General features: G+C 37.3%; 1 protein-coding gene across 6 annotated transcripts in view; it reads right to left on the minus strand.

Moving 5' to 3' along the window:
• Window positions 1-2129: 2129 nt before the first annotated feature.
• TCF12 (transcription factor 12) overlaps window positions 2130-21964 on the minus strand; it is a 286435-nt gene continuing 266600 nt past the window's right edge. For 3 of the 6 annotated variants that reach the window (XM_077828595.1, XM_077828593.1, XM_077828598.1), the window contains 5 exons: window positions 14193-14307; window positions 12055-12226; window positions 10733-10965; window positions 7096-7249; window positions 2130-4432 (listed from right to left, as the gene is read on the minus strand). In XM_077828595.1, the coding sequence (XP_077684721.1) occupies window positions 7107-7249; window positions 10733-10965; window positions 12055-12226; window positions 14193-14307 (663 nt within the window). In that variant the 3' untranslated portion in view covers window positions 2130-4432; window positions 7096-7106. The remainder of the gene's footprint in view (window positions 4433-7095; window positions 7250-10732; window positions 10966-12054; window positions 12227-14192; window positions 14308-21964) is intronic. The other 3 variants (XM_077828594.1, XM_077828596.1, XM_077828597.1) reach the window with 2 other exon arrangements.

Consider the following 21964-nt stretch of genomic DNA (forward strand, 5'->3'; position numbering starts at 1 on the left):
AGTTTAAAGAAATATATTGTTTTCAACTCCTCACATAGCCGTCAGTTTGTCATTTTCTGACATTCAGAGGTGGGACAGGGCAGGTGTTTGTCTGAAGAGAAAGTAGAGCTAAAAGGCTGAATTCAGAATTATTACCAGGGTAAGAAAAAATGTATTGGGATAGAAACGTGGTCTGTGCTGAAGAAAGCATCAGATAGATCAATCCCACAGTCCTCAAGGGCTAGGAAAAAGGTTTACAACTGCAATGTTATGCTATGTGATGGCAAAAGTATTCATTTCTTCCCACATGCATAGGATGGTTTTACCTGCATGATAGATAGAGCCTCCTATACAGTATTTGGCCAGGTCTACACTAGAAATGTTTGCCAGTATAATAATGTCAGTTGGGGAGTGATATGTGATATATATATTATATTTACAAAATACAGTAGATACCATGTAATTGCAATCCTAATATTGAGCAATGGCATGCTGCTTATTGGCAACTTTTTTTTCGAAGAAAGATGCTACCCACTTGTAGGCAGGTGTGCAGAAGGAAGTGCTGGACATGCCAAGCACCCTCTACAGGCAGGTTTGCAAGGCTGCAGCCAGGGAAGGAAGTATTGGCTGCAGCCCGGCACACCTGCCCGTGACTGGTGCTCAGCATGTCCCAGGGCTTCTTTCTGGGGCTGCAGCCCAGCATACCTGCTTCCACATGGGGACCACACAGGGGGTGATGGCTGGAAGGGGAGGCTGTGGGCCAAGCACTAGCAGGGAGAGGGGCTGCAGTCCAGATGCTGGATCTGCACAGTACCTCTCCCTATGTTCTCCAGGCCACACCCTACTGGGGGACTGTGCACAGCGAAGGAAGCACTGGGATGTGCTGAGCCCCGACCCCTGGAGAGTGCAGGCAGAGGTACCATGTAGATCCATGGCCCCAGCGCCACCACTCCCTGTTTAAAGCCCCAGCATCTAGACTGCAGCCCCGCTCCTTGCTGCTGCCCTGCCCACAGGTTTGCAGGGCTTCAGCCAGGGAAGACACATCCCAGTGCTTCCTTCCATGGCCCCTGGCTGCTGTCTCACAAACCTGCCTTCTGCTTATTAGCAACTGCCGGATAATAGCAACTTTTTGCTGTCAAGTGAGGGTTTGTTAATAAGCAGAATTGGTGTACTGTGCGTCTATACAGGCAAAAACCTACAGGCAGATGCCATTAATACCAGCACAGAAGTGCTTTTGCTGGTGTCGGGTATTTTGCTCTAAGAAGCAGTATAAATTATACTGACAAAAGCAAAAGCTGCATCTACACTAGGAGGGTTTGCTACAATAGCAAACCTATTCTGGTGTAGACGAGGCTTTAGTTAAAACAATTATTTTCAAGATACTCTAACATTATATAGAGAAAGAACTTTTCTTTCTGGGACTATTATTCTTATTTTAGGCCACAAGACAAATAAAATGTAGAAAACATTATTTAAGGTGTTAGGAGACCCAAATTTAATTGTGCTACCACTTAAAGTATTTGGTTTTAAACAAACTGCAGTTTACAAACTGTAAATAGATTTCACCATGGCTGACTATGATAATTTATTTATGCATAGTTGATACCCAATTCCTTTTTCATTTGTAATAATGGGAAAAAAGCTAAGAAAATTTTCAAGCCTCATGTGTGCACATCTGTTTCACAAAACTTGAATAGATGTGCCAGTCAATCTGAAAGTAACTCAGGCACCCATGAATCCTATCAATGGCACAGGGAGGGCTTGGAACTTGATAACTTACTAACCTTTAAAGGGCAGGTGAAATATTTCCTGATGACTCTGTAAACAGGAAGAATGAAGGTGTGGGGTGCAACTATATGCAATGGAGTAGCAACTGCAGCTACCAACTTGCTGTTTGCATATGCACACACACTTTTTGGGGGCTGCCAGTACTGCTTGGCTGTTGGTCCTACTGAAATCAATGGGGGATTTGCCATTGATCTCAATGGGAGCAGCACATACCCATTTTGTGCCTGCAATTTAAGCTGGTGTGCTTTAGAAATCTGTTTGCTTTTTATTGGAGTAAATACGGAAGCTGTTGTGCCACTGGGTTTCCAAGCAACACAATCGCTGATGAAAGAGAAATGTTAAAAACTCACTGATTTACCATGTTAAAAAAGATGGCACATTTATTGCTACATAAATGTTATATACATAGTGTTTTCTGTTACATTGACAGAAAATTTTTTGAACTTCTTGCTGCTGGTTGAAAAGGTTTTATCAGCAATACCTTGAAATTTGACACAGGGTACAAATCTGCAATAAACCAACAATGGAAACTGGAGAACAAGATGAGAAGCAATTCATCTCGGACAATTAGCTCTTACAATACTCCATAGGTACTACACGGTATGCTAGAACCCTACTATGGTCTTACAATGCTATTGTAAATTTCTGATATTAATGAACATGTTATGGTAAATAACCCTACATTTTTACTACCTAATATAGTAAAATAAAGTAAGAAACTTTTTACTGAAAACTTTTTCGATTTCAAAAATCTAGAAAGAGTAATATTTAGAATTCAAGAAATTTTCTTACAAGATTATTGTATAAAAGACTAGCTACAGTGAAAAATAAGCCAAATGTTTTTTTCTTTCTATTTTATGAAGGAAAGCTTCTGGGCATACTGCAAAGTCTAATATAGCCAAAAAGACAACAAGCTTAGAAGGAAAAAGGCCCGGCAGTGGCACGTGATCACTTTCACACATCATAAGCGACAAATTTGTTTAGCTGATAAACACTGAAATGAAGAACAAGGCCACAGATATAGTCAGATATTATCTGATGATGTATTCAAATTAATTAAAGTAATAGAATGAAACCACTAATTTCACAAACAACCCGTTTGTTAGGAACCATCCAAAACATGATTTTAAATTTATTAGTCTGTTTTAACAGTCTTTTTTTTTTTGTTCTTTTAAAATAATTTCAGTTAATTTGAATGATTAATTGTTTTGTTCCTTTTTTGTGTGTGAGCTGATTGGGTATTGCCTATTTCACTGGTGGCAACAATAACTAAGACAACCTTGGCTTGATAGTTTTCCCCCATGGTCATTGCAGTGGAAGACAGTTTCCATGGAAGTTCAGAGGGATTTTAACAATCAACACATTAGTGACAAAGGAATACTTATGGACACTGTTCTGGTGGAGCAACATTTAATGGTTTAATGCTAATATGGCTTGGGAGGGGGTGGTTTGTTTGCAATTGATTGAATCACACTGAATTCTTCTCCACTGACAAGCCATACAAAAATGACAAGATAATTAATGTATACAATAAGGAAAAAGATTGGTGACCATTGCTCTTATCTCCCATTAAGTAATTAGCCCACACAGCTGTGTTTAGTTCATCACACTACCTGCCATGGTGAATTTAGGATTTTACAGTTCACCATAATTACAGCCCGAAAAGTCTCCTCTGTATTTTAATGCATTTTGTGCTTACATACAGCTAACACTTTACATGTACTATATGTAGTACTTACTGCTTGGAAAACAAAGCAATTCTAACAAAGTAGATTCTCCCCACCCAATTTACACTTCACGTTACAAGCTTTACTATGAAGCCTAGAAGCCTAAAAAGGTTTGGTTTATAATTAGAAATAAAAATATTTATTTGAGGAAAGTCTGAGGGAAACAATACCACTTTTTAAATCCAAGAAATGGCATGGTCACAGTACTGCTCCTGTCTGCGGTCTTCACTGTGCCTTCTAATGGCTTGAAGTATGGAGCTCAGTATGGAAGCTGACGATGACCATAACTGTTCAGATTACCAGAGACCAAAAATAACATTAAAAAAAAAAGCTATGTCAAGGAATATTTTCCTACTGCATGGAAAACACTAGTCATATGGCAAAAGGAGTGGAAATGACAACAAAAGACTTTTCCCTTCCTTTTTTAAGACACTAATAGGTATGCTGGGAATGCTAAGGGTCAACGGTTGTCACGGCTTTGTTCTCTGAATGTGAACAGCTTTAACAAATGCTGGCATCAGCTGAAATTCTATCAGCTTTCAACATGTTAACTTTTCCCTTTATATGTAGACCTTTACAGTTCCATAACAATAAATAAAATTTGTAGTTACAATGCATTTGTCAATTCAGTTTAGGCACAAGGCAACTTCCACGATGAGTGGAGAGATCTCAACAGTCTCTGATTGTGCAGAAGCGACACTGCTTGCAACAGAATGATATGTTCAGAGTATTTCATGGGCTGAAATTCTATCTGAAGATCTTTGTATCTTCACTTCTGATGCAGGTGTTGACCAGTAGCTTTGATCATAAGATTGCATTTGGGTTTCTTGCTTCAAGTGTTTTCTCCTGTCAGATTTGTGTCTTCATATAATGTTAGTTGTCTGTGTCCTTGTGAAGAAAGGTCACCTTCTATATATCCTACCGATAATTCTGGAATTCTGGCATGGAAATAGGAGACAAATTGTATTAATAAAACAATTAATGAAAAATTAGCAACACTATTATCTAGACTGTAGCTGTATCATATTTGCAGTGTTGTTGCAGCTGTCGGTCCCAGGATATTAGCGAGACAAGCTTGGTGAGGTGAAATCTTCTTTTGAACCAACTTCTGTTGGTGAAAGAGACAAGCTTTCAAGTTTACACAGAGCTCTTCTTTAGGTCTTTTTTCAGTGAATTTAGTGCAAATGAAATGTACCAAATTACTGTAATTCTGTGTCCCTCAAGCACATCCAGCTACACTGCAAACATATCCTACTCCACTGATGAGCCATGAAGATGGCCTGGGAAAAACATCTTTTGGTGAGGCTGACAAAATAGCTCAGTCTCCATGCCCATTCTAGCATGGATTTCTCAGCTGCAACTGCCAGCTAAGATGTTGGTCTGGATGGTAGTTCTTATAATGTGGAAACCTGTCTACCAGGAATTGGACTGAAACCACTAAGTCCATTTTATCTAGGCAACTGAAAAGCCATTAGAATCTTGAGGTGGCAGCAACAAGATACCACTGATTATTATTACATAGAGAAACCAAAACTAACTTATTTTTTCCTCAACTCAAAGGAGAACTTCACCTTTAGAACGAAACCCTACAATGGAATGGAACAATTCTTAACAATCCAGTATGGTTTAGAAGCACATGATCACTCTGTCATATGTTTGTGTTATTTTAAAAATAAATGTCTCAACCTAGCAAAGATGAAAGAACTACAACCAACTAAAGAAACTGTTCTGGGAAAAACTGTTAATAGCCTACTCTTTTTCAGAATGGCACTGAAAATTTCCTTTTGTCTGGAAAATCATGATTTTATATATTGTTTAGGAAGTGGTAGGAGGCGGGAGTAAGTATTTGCAACACTCAATGTGCAGGTCTAAAAAACCAAACAATTGTTTAATTTGTCTTTGCCAAGACTACATATCTAACATTTTTCATTAAGAATTGGACACTTTCTACAGGTTTCAGAGTAGCAGCCGTGTCAGTCTGTATCCGCAAAAAGAAAAGGAGTACTTGTGGCACCTTAGAGACTAACCAATTTATTTGAGCATTCTACAGAATTTCTACTTTCTACAGAAGCTCTTATTTTTTCCTAAGTTATACAAATGATTATTCATATTCTAATTGGCATCATTAAAGGTGCATGCTGTTGTATGTAACTAGTCAGTACAACCTTTTTCATCAGTGTTCAGATTTTGTTACCCTAATACTGTAATTACTTAAAGGTTTACCGACATCATGCTACTTCTTGCTACAAGTTCTTTGTAAAAGTGTGTGGAGAAATTCAGTTCTTAGCGTTGCATGAAAATCAACTGTGTTGATTTGACAGGACTGTCTTTTGGCAAACTAGAAGGGGCCTATTATAGTGGTGTGAAATGAAACAAAAATTAGAGGAACTCAGTTGGGCTTTTTATGCTTTTAGGTAGAAAAAAGAATATTTCTTCAATCTAGTTTACAGAGGAAGGAGCTGACTGATTGCTATGGAAGTGGGAAAAATATCACCGGAAATATTCTCTAACAAGGTTCAATTTCAGTGCCACCTTGATGTTTTGGAAGGTCTCTTAGAGGGTATGCAGCTACCTTGGGATAAATTCCAGGATGCTGCAGAAGGATATGCTGCACAACTTTGACCAAAGTTAATAGAATCTATGATACTAAATCCATGGACGATACATCCAAAAATGTAATCTCTTGTCTTTGTAAAATATAAGTGAAAATAAAGGCACTGGAGCCTGACCATGGAATTAATAGCTTTGATGAGCCCAAGTAGCCAGGAAAGTACTTTTTTCAGGAATTCTAACAGGAATTTGCAGGGTCAAAAGCAGCTTTTCATTATTTTTACCAATTCTGTTGAAAAACATACTGATATCCCAATATGGGATCATCGGCTGGAGCTTTCAAATGAACGATATAGTAACCACCTGGCTACATGAGACAATACAAACAAACACTGGTTTTTTGTGTCTTGATTCACAAAAAGCTAAAATTGTAGCCACATAAAATAGGATTTTATTGAAGATGTTTCTAATGCAGATTGCAAAGACAGACAGTCAAGTAATGCCTGTCAGACAAGTGGTATGATTTAAATGACTGGCCTCAAGCCAAATACCAATCCTCTTCTATTTGAAATGAAAAGTCCCTTCTGACTTTTTGAGTTGCTGTGTGAATCAATTGATGAGTTGATAGTTAAACAAGTGAGATATTTATACCTCTTGAGTCTGCACAATTAATCTCTATTATTTTTGGCTTATCTAGCCTAGTCATGAGTAGTTCCTCTGAGGTCACACCATGAAGGCCACCTGACTCAGGAGAATATATCTGCAGGCAACAACACATGCAAATAAAAAGAAGCTACCTAAAATTCCTGGTTCTTTGGTTTATAACTAACCCACATCTGAATATTCTTACTCGCGGCTCAGATGTACAGAAGTGCTTAGTGCACTTTAACGAAGAGGCTCATGTCCACTGGTAGCTTCAGTTACTCAGAATAATCACATAAATTGTGTTTTTGTTAGCTTTCAGACTTCAGTCAGTAAATCAAGTTACAGCCATCCCAGTGTATTGATGGGACCCTGTCCCCACACTGACAAACATGAAGAAGAGACATACCTGGCTGGTGTTCACATATGACCCATAGGGTTGGTAGTTTCACTAAGCCCAGGGTGGCTTCCTGGGTGTGGTGTTGGTGGCTCTGCCGATACGGCAGAAACTTTTTCTTCTTCCCTTCTCTTAAGGCAGGCTGCTTTGGGGTTTAGGTTCCTCTCTGTCACAGGAGAGAAAACAGCCCTTAACATCCTACGCACTGCTACCAAGAGTGGGCATTTAGCATATTCACAATAGGCCATGGTACTGAAGAAAGCTATCCATTTTGCACGGCTTCTGTTTCTGATTTTTGAAGATATTTAGGCTGCTGAAGATTCAGACAAGTGCCAAGTGGGATTTTCAAAAGTGCCTATTCATTTTAATAGGACCTGTCCACCTACATGCTTTTGAAAATTCCAATGGGCACCAATCTGTATTTTGAGGTGCCTGAACACCTTTGAAAATATGACCCTTTGTTACCACAGAAATTTGCTAAACTGAAACCAAAGAAAATGCACTTTGGAGTTTTCAATTTCCTTAAATGCAGACCAGTGAGATTCTGCCCCTGTGCTGAAGTCCCCCTGTGCTGAAGGGCAGTGATGACATCATTCAACTTGCTGGACAATAATCATGTTATACTGCTTTTTTGCTGGCCCTTAGTAATGTGTAGGGCAAAGGCAGCTGAATTGGCTGTGGGGGTGCTCCTCATCCTCCTTGCATAGTCCTCAAACTACCCACAGTGGGCCACTCAGTTTTCAGAAGCCAGTTAGTATTGTTAGGTGGCAGCAGTGTATTCGTTGCTCTCCACAAAATTCCCACATAACTTTGGCAAGTCATACTCAGTTCCATACTTACTATCTCTGCAAAATGGGCCTAGGCACACTTCCACTAAGCCAGGAGAATGTTTGGATGGGTCATCTAGCGTGACAAGTAATTTTACTATATTTCCTTTCTCTTTAGGATGTCAGCCTTTGCCGGTTTGTACCTGGCAAAAATATTCATGCTTGTCATGTTTTTTCTCAATAAGCTTCAATGACAGAGAACTGAGTCTAGTTTTCAAATCATGGCAATTTCTTAAACATGTTACTTTGCCTGTTCTTGAAGACTGCCTCTTCCATGAGCCAAAATAAAATTTGAAAAAACCTGGAGGTTTTAAATTTTGTGGTATAATACAGTCCCATTGGACAGACAAAGGGACACAAAGAATTATTAGATGCACTCACTTTAAAAAAGGAGTAATTTTAAATGTCAGACCACTACTGAATTTAATCAACATGTTCAGATAACATTTTAGTTGTCAATGAAATTTAACCAAAAATCTGAAATGTAAGGATTTCCCTCTCTCTCTTTGGGGTCTTGAGTAATAATAAGAAAGTCAGGTTTTTTTTTTGTAGGACCAAGGATACAACTGAAGAAATTACAACCATTTCATAATATGCCAACCTGCAGACCCAGCACTGAAACCCTTATCACCTTACTCCATACTTATCGGCTCTACCACTTGAGCTATTTGAAGAACTCTGTTGACCATCAGCTACAGAAATACCCTCTTGTTATTTATAATTCAAAATCTGACAGTTGTGGGCAATGTGCACACATGGTGTCTCTTCTGCTCTGCTAAAATCTTTGGCAAAATCTCCCAATAGCAACAATGAGCAGGATTGGCCTCCAAATTGCTGAGAACAAAAATTGTTAACAACTTTGTTTAAGTACAACCCTTTTTTCCTACACATATAGCTGGTCTGTGAGTTTCAAGAAGGCTCACCTAAGTGGAAGCTTTGAAAGGTGATGGCAAACCATTATTTAGCTGGTGGGAAACAAAAATATATTAGGCCAAACTCAGAGTTTCAAAACAGTGTAGTTTTTATTTTAAATTGACCTGTAACTCAAAAAAATTATTTGATGAATTTTTGTCCTCTTTTATAGAAATAATCTGTTGCCTTCAGAGAAAATATAGTAATTTTTCAGGTAAAATCAATTTTCCAAGCCAAAGTTGCAAAGGGGCTGAAACAGGACTTCATACTGAAAGCTGGCTGCAACCTTAACTATAGAGACACCATTGCCTCGCCATAATAACTGTGTTCATCCAGTGTTCTCTGAAGGGAACTTAATTTCATTAAAAGCTGTATCAACAAAACTATGCCTAAAAGTAAGATTTCAAATGTTTCACACAAAGTACTTATGCTCAGTGTCATTATTCACACTGTCACTTCTAACACATATTCTTCCAGTGATTTTTTTGATATACCATGCAAAATACCACTGAAGGTGAAAGTAAAAATGAGGTGTAAGTTGCCAATATAAGCAGCAGACTACATTAGGTGTCATTTAGAGATACAACACATTAAGCAAACATGAAAGTTGACATCATCCACACCTGCAAGACATTTACACTCATATTGGAAATGCATCAGATGAGAAATACAATGAAGGACAGTTGTTCAACCAGCCCAAAGGGAGAAAAAATGAGAACGCTCACCCAATTCTCTTAGGCATCAACCTCACAAGGGAGACAGGTGGCTCAGATGTCTGTTTCATCATTTCTTTGCCATAAATGTAAAAGGAGCTTACACATTAAGGTCAACAGTAGCTCCATTAACATCGGAGAATGGAAATGTTATCAAGGACTATTTTTCAACATAACCTCTACAAGGGGCATCTAAAAGATGCCACAGATGTGTATTTGTTGATAAGAATTAAGAAAAATGTACATTGCAGAGACAGAAGTAAAAGAAAACCAAGTATAACAGAAGCAGCCATGTTAGTCTGTATTCGCAAAAAGAAAAGGAGTCCTTGTGGCACCTTAGAGACTAACCAATTTATTTGAGCATAAGCTTTCGTGAGCTACAGCTCACTTCATCGGATGAGCTGTAGCTCACGAAAGCTTATGCTCAAATAAATTGGTTAGTCTCTAAGGTGCCACAAGTACTCCTTTTCTTTTTGTGAAAACCAAGTACATTTCTCTAGTTGTTTTCCTTAAAGTCATATCAATTTACAAATAACTCACTTTCTCACCAGCTTGTAGTGCATGTTATTTCCATTTAAAAATTCTTTTTTTAGAAAAACGTGAATTGTGAAAGACAGAGGAAAGGAGAACATATGAAAAATAAATCATGGAATTAATTTTTTATATATTTTCTTGTATAAAGTATACAATAAGTAGCTACGGCATTACTCATAGTAATGTATACTGTAATTTAAACTTAATTAAATCCAATCAAATTTACTTGCCTCTTATAGAAATGTGTAGGACTAACCTTAAATTACAGGACACCCCGCCCCTTTTTTTTTTGCTAAAATTTCCATACTGTTAAATAAGCATATGTTGCAAATCAAAGCAGGACATTCCTCAATCTTTTCCATAATGAGTCTATTCTGGATGCATAATGAAGAGATGGCTCCTTGCAAAGGAGCAAACACAGGATCAAAGGATCCTAAACCTATTTTATTTTGAACAGTCCCTGGGTTTTCCCAAAGTATGTTAACATTTTTACATGAAGGCAAATATGTTTCTAATAAATTGTACATCTGGTTAGTTGCTGTGTGTGTTAGAAGAAAAATGCAAATGAAAAACATGATGCATGCAGTAAAGGGGACTGCAAAGTGTTACATGAGTAAAACAACCCCCTAGCTGTGAAAGCACAGTGGTAGGTAGCCTACTAACCTCTGACTTGTTGCTCTAGACTGAGGATGACTGCCACAGCCTGGTGAAGAATAAGCAGTTTTGTTTGTGGTTTTTCACTCTTCAGGTGAAGCTGACACATACGGCCAAGTTCTTTAAATGCCTCGTTAATATCTCGTACACGCAAGCGTTCTCTAGCGTTATTTGCCATTCTCCTCTCTTTCTCTCTTTCGATCTTCTGTTCTGGGTTTAAGTCTTCATCTTCATTAGTACTGCTGAAAAAAAACAACAGGGAAGATAAAAGTTTTATAGATATTTTGGAGGTCAGGATCCATTTTAATAACAGGTATAAACATCACAAGTGTGCTTGGCAAATGACATGGCTAAAATATCCATATTAGATCAAAATTCCGATTTGATTCATTTTATGCTGGTATATCCATTTAACAGTGGAAGCATAGAAATGGCCTCATCTGAAAAAGAAAAGTGACCATTTCAAAGTGGCACATATACACAAGCAAACTGATAAAAACATATATATATATTGCTGCTGCCATTCTTGCCACCTTCAGTTTTCCCTGAAAATATGCGTCTCGATGGCTTTTACATTGCTAGCTGACTTTGAATTAAATAAAATGTATATGTACGGTGTCCATAGACAGCACATTCTTTCCAAGAATAATGGAGGAATATGCCTCACCCTTGGCGAAGCAATGGTACTTATCGCAAACTTGCTGCCTACTCATTGGTCGGTGGACTTCCCAAATTCAGAGTTCCCCAACCATTATTTCAGGTATGCATAAAACATCTGTAATAGATTTTGAAGCTTTCCAACATCTCAACTGCATTAAAAGTTATAAAATAATTTTCAACTTAATAAATTCATACGTTTATGAAAAATATGGTTCTTTCCTATTAAACATTTATTTGTGCAGTTTTCAGAAACTTTCCCTTTTTTATCATCCATTGCAGATCCAGTGGAAGTTTTGTGGCTAAGGACTTCTTTATCACTCCACTCCAAACTGTGATAACTATATAGCTGCACACAGTGTAGAGAGGACTATGATTAACTTCAAAACTGTGTAAAAATAAGATTTCAAAATCTTCTGCTCACTCCTCGGTGCATTATTAAAATGCCAATGTGTAAAAATACCATGTTCTGCCTGTTGATATATGCACATTAAGTCAACATTTTAAAACACAAGCTTGTTGATATAGGACAAAAAGGAAGCTTTGAGACTGAATCTAAAGTTACCAATGGTTTACAAGCTCTCGCTGCTATTGGTAAGGACACAATATGCAAAACAGCCTGCACTTTAAAAAGAAGCAGAGTAGAGTCCTTTGCTGGCATACCAAGATCATACCTCGTTCTTCCTCTCGATGAAACTTTGATATCCTTTTGGGAGGATTCATCATCTGATTTCATGTCATCAGATGAGGGAGGTTCGTGGATATTTTCATCCTTCTCCTTATGTTCTGACTTGATTTCTGCTGGACCTATGGCCACAGACTGGCTCTGCAAGCCACCTGACAATGCTGCAAACACACACAGCTCAGTATAAATAATACTCAGGAGAACAGCCCCCCTTCATGCTGGAAAATATAAGTGAATCGCAAGTGAGTTTCCACCTTGTTGTTTATTAAGATAGAGAAGGGGGGTGGGACAAGCTTTGGAGAGGCCTGAAGGTTAGTGTGTGAGGTTGCATGGTAAGAAAGGTGAGACAGGGATAGGCAGGGAGTGACGGTTGAAGAGGACTGGAGGCGAGTGGAGAAGAAGGAGGTGGGGTAGGAGGTCAGTGGAAGGAACTGAGCAGTGGCAGTGTGGATATGAGAAGGGTTATGGGGACATACTGTACTTGACTTTTGTGTTGTGGAGCAAACAAAAGGAGGTAGCAATCAAAAGGAGTGGCTGTCAGAGGACTGCATATCTGGCAGTAACACTGTAACCTTTTGATCTACCCCACTAACAAGGCACATGAGCTCTCTCATGGAAGAGAACCATTAACCTCAGATAAATACACTCTTTGGAATTTATTAGACAAAACTTATTCGATAATATAATTAGTAAAGTTAGGCAGAAATATTTCATAAGTTTGTGATTATGTCTCTGAATTTGACCAAATTCACTACTGTTTGTTTTTAACTCTTAAGGTAAGATGTACCAAATTCAACTGCTACTATATCATTTTCTCTGAAGAACCCTTGATTTTGGAATTCACTCCCCATCCTCTTGCTCCAAAGTAACCTAAACTTGTTGACCTTCAGAGCGTGTTGCAAGATCATTTACTTCTCTGGCCTTTGGGAGGGACTGAGATGTTTGCGGGTGGCCGATGAATTTTTACTTTTCTATATTCAGAGGAACGGCTGGTAGATTTATGTTCGGGGTTGATCTATTTTGACTATCATGCTTTAATCTTTGAGTTTTGTATATTTAAGCTATAGGCAAATGCCTAGAGCTTTCACATATCAGCACTCTAATTATAAACGGAAACGATTTACAGTACTGAACAAATCATTTCTGTCCACTGCTATGCATGAAACCTAGGTTTAATGCTCTATACACAGAGTGCGAGGCTCTGGGAAGATTATTCAGTATTTAGTGAAAAACGTTTCCTGGGGAATACAATGACACAAGACATCTGATAGAGAATACTGGATTGCATTTCAGGAGTATTATTTGGCATAGAATGTAGAGGTTTGGTGAAAGCATGCATCAGCATGCAAAAGCTTGTGTTAGGATTAAGGCAGCTTCCTGCAGAGGGAGAAATATACATCAGCTGTTAGTGATAGAGCTGATGGTGCAAAAACAGTGGAAAAGAATGTACGCAGTTATTGATCAAGACTCCTATATCAGAGCTAGTTACAGCACAGCTATTTGCAATCTAGCAAGCAGAGCTGACAGAATAAGGAGGGCAGGACTGGATCTATATGATGTGTTTAAGCTCAATATATACAGATATATTTAGTGCAGTAAGCAACTCCTGCACATTAAGTATGAAATGCAAACCCCAAACAGCACAGGCATGCTGGTGCATGAATTGCCTTCTTTTGTATGGCCTACTTTCCAAGCTAAGAATTGAGGAAGCCTCCCCACAGCACTTTAGGGTTTTTGTCTTTATTGGTCATGTGTTGAAATACAGGCTTGTTGTGTATTATAAAAATCACATTTGTCAGATTCCTCTGGCTGATTTACAAATGGCAACCAAGCGCTGCAAAGGGGTTCTAGCCAGTTCACTTCAGCTGGAAGAATCGTGGCTGTAATGTGAGGTCTCACATGGAACTTGGATCAGGGAGTGGCATGAAACAGGGTTATCCCTGAATTCCTATAAGAATCCAGAGCTTGGTGAAATGGGTAATCAATAGAAATTAAGTCATAAGTCACAAATTACGTGCATCATCCATTTTATCTATGTATTTATGCATATTTACCTAAATCTATAGCATTCTTGTCCCTGGATTATTAAAAAGCCTAATTTACCACTGAATAGTACAGTACAGTTACCTCTGTAATTGTCTTGTGTTTTATTATTTAGTTCTGTGCTCTGAGCAGACACTGTACTGGGCAGGACTGAATGGTTGCTGTTGAGGCTGACACTTTCTTCCCGATGAGTTCCAGCCTAAAGCAAAGAGAAGCAAAACTGTTCCCATCACCAATTTAATCCAAGGAAATAATCCATAGTCTAAATTTGCACTCAACATTGATGTAAAATACGGGGTGTTTCTATAATAGAAAAACAACACCTGTAAGTATGTTGATAGAGTGTTAAAGCTTTTTTAAAAATCAAGAATTGTAGTCTAAAATAGTGTGAAATGAGACATTAATATGGACATACTAGAAAAGGCAGATTTTCTTTCAGGTGAAATATTTGTAAACTGTTGCCTAGTCTTTTACATAGTATACAAAGTGTTCCAAAATTCCACACTTCACATATCCAAGATTAGATCTACTGATGGATCAACTCATGTGAATAAAATTGTGCACATGCTTAAGTATTTGCAGGACTGGGGCCTTGAGTCAGCAAAGGAAAGCTATAGCTGAAAGAGACTATATATTGGACTAAACCACTGGATTACACCATACTGGATTAGATAACTGTTCCAGGCAGTGACCAAAACCCAACTATAATTGTACAACAGCCTAGCAAATTTTCAGAGTCATACCGTGGAACAGGGATTTTTTTTTCCTGAAGCATAAGATTTGATTTCCATTGGTTTAGTTTGCGTAGCTGTGAACTTTAACAGTCATAAAATTGTGTTCTTTAAATAAAGTCCTACTGAATTAATGGCCTTGACCTCATGTGCCAGGGATCAAAAATCAGCTAAACCCTTGTTCTTGTTTTATGAAATAAGATTAAAGAAGAACACGATCTATTTTCACAATACCTTTATGTTATGTACCTCAATAAGTACTCTCATTCTCCTTCTTTCCAGGCAAATATGGTAATATCTATCAGTCACATTACAGTATGTAATCACATGAAAGAACAGCAGTCTCTATCTTCACTGTCCCTCTCAGGACCTTTTCAATCTCTACTCTTTCTTAAAATGAGGTGACTAAAACTGAACCTACTTCTAACAGATATGTGCCTGAAGATTAGGAGTCTTAAAAAAATTAATTCAAGTTTTGCATAAACTTGGACTAATGATACTTAACACCTATGTATATGAGCGAAGGATATACACATTTATTCACTTCCGATGAAGTGAGCTGTAGCTCATGAAAGCTTATGCTCAAATAAATTTGTTAGTCTCTAAGGCGCCACAAGTCCTCCTTTTCTTTTTGCGGATACAGACTAACACGGCTGCTACTCTGAAATGTGACATTTAGATTTTTGTTTTTAGCAGGCAAATTCATTAGAAAACTGCTACCCAGTAATGAAAACTCTTCATTGCTATCCATTTAAACACTTTTACCTTAAAAATTTACATTTTAAAAAAAATTATAAAGAGGAGATAATGAGAAATGCAACCTGAGTTTAAAATCATCTGGAAAACTTGCTTATTAAAGCTTCTAATTTCTTGACACACAAGCCTTGGGAAACATTTAGTTTTAAAACAAAAACCAAAATAATGCAATTAACAGTAAAAAAAACTAAGAGGAAAAGACCAAGGTTACGGTCATTATTTTATACTTACAAAAATTGGCTACAGATGAGGCTTTTTATTGCAACAGTAGCAAACATGTCAACTAGAAGATTAAGCCTTTAATTAAATAGGTTTATTGCCTGGAGTTACACATGAGAACCACTGTTTTTCAATAAATCCTTCAATCCTAGTAAACTGCTGAGCTTTGAATCCCTCTTGAGTAATTAATGCAGCTTTTACCTTTCATGTCTTAGTATGGGTTTTGCCCAGAGAGAGATAAATACCCTTATGCAAGTTTATCCTTTGTTTAATATACACTGTTTTCTATGAGCTAACACACAGGAACAAGAAAGGAATTAAAAAAAAAAAAAAAAAAGCAAGCAAGCAAGCTAATACCAGGTCATTCTGGTCTGTTATTTGTATCTATTGTTTTGTATCCAATAATCCATCACACAAAGCAAGATAGCTCGGCACTATTTACAGTGTATTTGCTGAGAACATGCATTATCTTTTGTATGTACTAGTGTTTATTTATGAGAAAAGTTCTACTGGAGATACAGTCATCTCAATCCTGCTCACTGCAGCCAGTGCAAATTCTGTGATTGATTTCAGTGGGAGCATTGGCAGCCCTGGGCTCTGAAAATTCAGCCTACAATACAAAACAATCCTCTTCACAAAAAGAGAACGTGAAACTCATTCTTTAAAAAAAAAGTTTTTAATATAAGACTTAGCTATATTCTGCTCTGAAGGTTTTGTGCTTTTTTCATTCTGGTTATGCTTAATCCTAACACATGAGGGTGCTTTTATTCAAGCTACAGACATCAGATGTCTTCAGGGGCAAGTAAGCTCCAAAACCTATTTACAAAAAAATCTTCAAGCAATGTACAAACATAACATAACAGCTGACAGATTCTTGGCAACTTTAAAATCTAGCGATAATCTAAAAATGACAGAACAATAGATCAATTCTGACAAATTCAGAAAATAGATTGGAAATTAAAAAAGCTGAATCTAACACTAGGTTCCAGTACCTGGAAATGTATGCTCACAAAATTGAAGCAAACAACTGTGGCTAATGAGCTTTGCAGAAAAATTTTACTTCAAGTATTTCATATTATTAAATTGACCAGCACATCAAAAATGTGTTCATTTTGGTCTCAAGTATGTGATTTAAACTGAAGATATTAGACAAATTTTAAATCAAGATTGGATGTTCTCCTAAAGGATCTGCTCTAGGAATTATTTCGGGGAAGTTCTATGGCCTGTGTTATAAAGGAGGTCAGACAAGATGAGCACAATGATCCCTTCTGGCCTTGAATAATCAACTGAATTAAAGTTAACAGTGAGAGATGACAGTTGTACGTAGTTGATTAACACACAAGTTTTCAAGAACAGTACAGGTAGGTGAACTTTAATTAACTTTAATTTAATTTAAAGATAGAGCCCCAAGCAGAAATGCTTTAGATCCAATATAACAGCTTAATTTTATAAATTGTACTCTGCTGCTCTCTCTCTCTCTCTCTCTCACAGCTTTCATATTAACCAGAGAAATCACCCTCACACACCCAAACACTGGAATTCTAATTAAAGGACTGATTCTGGGAGGGTCTCAGCCAGAATCTCCTAAAAGGTGCCCAATGCCTTCAATTCCCACTGATTTCTATGCACGCAGTTCATCAAAAGGCTTGGGCCCCCTTAAGATGATGTGAAAAGCTTGCAGCACCTTAACTTTCCTTTGTAACTGAATCCTAACTCAAATGATTTCACCTTTTCATCCCATCAGCACGTTTAATGCTTTCTTTGGGCTGTGTGTGTATGTTTTCCCTCTTTTTAGTAAATGAACATTGGGATATTTTTAGTAATAAACGCTTCAAATACAAAACGTTTGTTAAGACTCTGCAGTTCTCCCTAAGACTGTTTCAATATGTTTTTTGCATTGCAGCTACAAACACCAGTTACAGAAATACACTTAAAATAATATCTTCATAAGAAAAACAAAAACATTTGCATAGCAGTGGAAGTATTTACACATGTATCACAAAACAAAACAAAAAACCCCCACCATCCTGTTATATCACACTACAGCAGAATGGGACTTGTTTGAAGCACGCAATCTGGAATATTTCAGCATAATGAAGTTAGCAGAACTCTCTCTTTGTAACTTGATTCCTCTCACAAATGTTTCTCTTCTATTTCCTGGAAAATTTAACTTTCACAGTCACTGTTGTCCCTTTTAACCCTTGCTCACCATATCCCTTAAGCTTTTACTCTAATCTTTATACCACATTAGAATGGGACTGTCCACATGCACAACAGGTGTACAAACAGTTCTTTGTCTCAGTAGAGCGGCCTGCTCACTAAGGCCAGATAGGATGGCGTTTTAATTGTTTGGCTCATTAGCATACAGCTGACAGCCTGCTATTTGAGTGAGGAGGGTTGATCCTCATGCAATACTTGTCTAAATTTCAATAATTGTGAACCTTCTCTTCAGAATAAAAGTCAGACTCCAAAAAATGACATAATTTTGCCTTGTGGATTCTCCTTCTCCATTGCTGTACTTACACTATGGCACTCACGGAGGGATTTGTTTTCATTTAGTTTGATCAATGGGTTTAGTTCTCACAACAGAAAAACGTTAAGTCTAATGAGTTGCTCCACAGCAAGAAGAATAAAACAATGGCAGACAATGAAAAAACCTGCATGTGAGTAAAGGTGAACTAATTCTAGATCTCATTCAGTCTAGCTGTGTAAACAATAGTGCATGGACTATTGATTATGCCAAGTACGTAACTTTAATCCACATCTTGATTATTTGTGCATCCCGAGGCAATTCTCCTAATGTAGTTTATTGAAAGAGGTGCTCTATTATACGTAAGGTGGTGCCAGTGTGTCCATTATAATGGATTTGCAGGATTTAATTTTTTCAAGCAAAAAAGGATTGTTCTGAACTTTAACTTAGACGTTTTCATGTTTACTTCTAAGTAAACCTTAAAGATACTTCAATTTCCCTTTATATTCCATTTTTATATATTGAAATCAGTTGACCAAGACATGCTTTATGACTCTGTAACTGAAAAACAGTTTAAGAAAAATCTGGGAAGCAAATCAACCTAAAATGTAATACAAATATCTTAATATTTTTCAAAGTAGTTTAGGTATTTACCATGTGTGGTAGATATATTACTTTTTTTTGTTATCTACAAAAGCACATATTTTCACTAAATTGCAAACCACAAAAGCTCCCAAAGACATGTTGAAATCTATTGGGTAAATGAGGGTTTTAAAAATGCTCTTTAAAAGTATTTACATGATATAGAGCAATTATTATGGGTTACTGAGTGAATAATATTTATTTTAAAATGTTTCTAAATACAGGCATACATGGATAATCCATTCATAACATGATTGTAAACACTGACTACTTAATCTAAAGTTTCTTATAGTTAAATTTTAAAAAAATGCATTTGCAAACTGATTTGGATTAACCGGATATGATTTATGAATTTAAATAGTGGGCTGTAGTAATCCTAAAGGGCCATGGAGAAAAGAGGTTTTCTGCAAAGTATTTTTGATGATATAATTAATGAAAAAGTAGATGAAACATAAAAACTGTGTTAGACTATCCTAAGTGGGGAAGTTTTAGAATGATATGTAGGAAAATAAACCCATCTCCTGTTAAGTATAGTTTTGCTTCACATGCTTCACTCTAAATATTAAATTCAAACCATCAGGAGGCATAACTCACAAAAGCTGGGAAACTGAGAATTAGTCTTCACCTACATAGATAGGCCAGAGAGTTGAGCTGGACAACGTATCAGAGGGGTAGCCATTTTAGTCTGTATCCACAAAAAACAACAAGGAGTTCGGCGGCACCTTAAAGACTAAGATTTATTTGGGCAAACGCTTCCGTGGGTAAAAAGCCCACTTCTTCAGATGCATGGATTTTTTAGCCAAGAAAGCTTATGCCCGAATAAATCTGTTAGTCTTTAAGGTGCCACTAGACTCCTCGTTGTTTCTGAGCTGGACAACTGTACTTAAGGACAGTTAAACTCTGTTACGGTTAAAGCAGGTTCCAGCTCTGGTAGAAATCTGGACTAAATGGTTTTTGAACTACATGACCTGGTCAATTTGGCCACAACCAAGTTTAAAGTATGCTGAGTGCAGATGTTAAACTCAGCAGACACACCTGATGGAGCTCAGGAGTCAAAATTCTAAACTCAGCCCCAATTCCACAAGTTGTTCTATGTGAATATAGTCTCTATAGAGTTGCACTGACATCAATGGAGACCTGTGCACAGACTGGACAGAGCAGCTTGGGGCCTTAAACTGCCCTTTGGTGAAGAGGTATTACAGCAGATATGGTATATCCTGCAAAGATCACCCACTCTTCGGAGATTCCTGTTGCATCTGGGAACTCATACCCAGTGAGGCAAAATTCAGTTATTACTATTATATTTATAGTTATTGACACTCTTGGCAGCCATCTTCTATCTGGACCAAAAGAACCCAAAAACCCCACCACCATTACTGACTTGATAAAAATATTAAAAAGTAACAACAGAGTGAGCTAAGGATTGATTTTCATCCTTAACTCAGTTTCCTGGCTTTTATCAATCCATGCTGTGCCCTTTCCATTATATTACAGACCAGTAAACAGAAAACACACTAACTGGCCATATAATATTTGATGACTTTTAGTTATTAAAACATTTCCTTGAATAAAGACCACAGTAAGTGTAATGGACAGCCCTGCAAAATAGAAACTAAGGACATTCAGAGAGCAGGAAATGAAGCCAACTGGAGTTTTAAAATAAACCTGGCTCAAAAATTAAGCAAATGTTAAAATAAAACCATGTCTGGCTACACTAATTACATAAAAAGGAGTTAAATTACTCATTTCCTAGCTTCTTCTGCCAAGATCATCTTCTTCTAGGGAAATTTAATTTATTATTATTATTAAAGAGCTAAAACGTCTTGTATTCAGATTTTGCAGAAGATGAGGTTTCATTTACTGCTAAATCCAGATGAACATAATTCTTTGGGTAGAGAAATACATTCCAAATCATAAAAACCTTATCAATGTTGATTTCTTCCATTAACATATGCATTGTGTTGGCTGATAAAAGCTTATTATTTCCTTAATGTAAGTTTTATGGAAGGTTCCTCCAAAAATATAACAGAGATATGCCACTACATGCATCCGACGAAGTGGGTATTCACCCACGAAAGCTTATGCTTCAACACGTCTGTTAGTCTATAAGGTGCCAAAGGACTCTTTGCCGCTTTTACAGATCCAGACGACCATGGCTACCCCTCTGATAAAAGAGAGATTTAGTTACTGAATAAGCAAACAAAGGCCCATCTCTTAAAACCCAGTACACACATTATATAAAACTCTCTTTCTCTCTCATTAGAATTCTTCCTCCCGTTTGCTTGTGTTGATACCATTTAAAAAGAAAAGAATGATAAAATAAATAAAGACAGGTTTCTGATGAAGTGAGCTGTAGCTCACGAAAGCTCATGCTCAAATAAATTGGTTAGTCTCTAAGGTGCCACAAGTACTCCTTTTCTTTTTGAAAATAAATAAAGCTTTCCAAATGAACAGACTGTGGAATACTGCATCTATGGCCTTCCTATGTATATGTATGGACCATATACATTTTGATCACTACTGTACCAAAAGAACAGCCAGTTGGTATACCGCTAAGCCTAGATGCCAACCTCTGCTATGCACTTTCTTGTTTTCCTGCCCAAAATTACATTTGCTGCTTTATTCTTTGGATTTTTTTTTGTTTGTTTTAGATGGATGGATAGCAACTCTCAATCAAAAATAAAAATCCAGTACAGTATTACAGAGCTAGTCTACAATCACCACACAACCACGTTTAAACAATTTAAGCCGATTTCCTGAGGAGCTGGTTTATAATATAGTTTGGCCAGCAATTTTCCATTGGTACATATTTTGCTAAAACTTTATAAAGCTAATCCTAGCCTAGTCTAGAACACAACTTTTTAAAAAAGCATCTCAATACACTTTGGCATCATCTACACTTGACTGACTATGCCCAGTTTAGTGGGAAATTCAATATGTTTCTAACCTATATATTGGGCCAAAGTTTGCTGTTGGTTACACTAGATTTATACTCATAACCAAAAGCAGCACATGAAATATTTTGCTCAAGCTCTTTT

Source organism: Eretmochelys imbricata, chromosome 10, assembly GCF_965152235.1.
Source record: "Eretmochelys imbricata isolate rEreImb1 chromosome 10, rEreImb1.hap1, whole genome shotgun sequence".
Lineage (NCBI taxonomy): Eukaryota > Metazoa > Chordata > Testudines > Cheloniidae > Eretmochelys > Eretmochelys imbricata.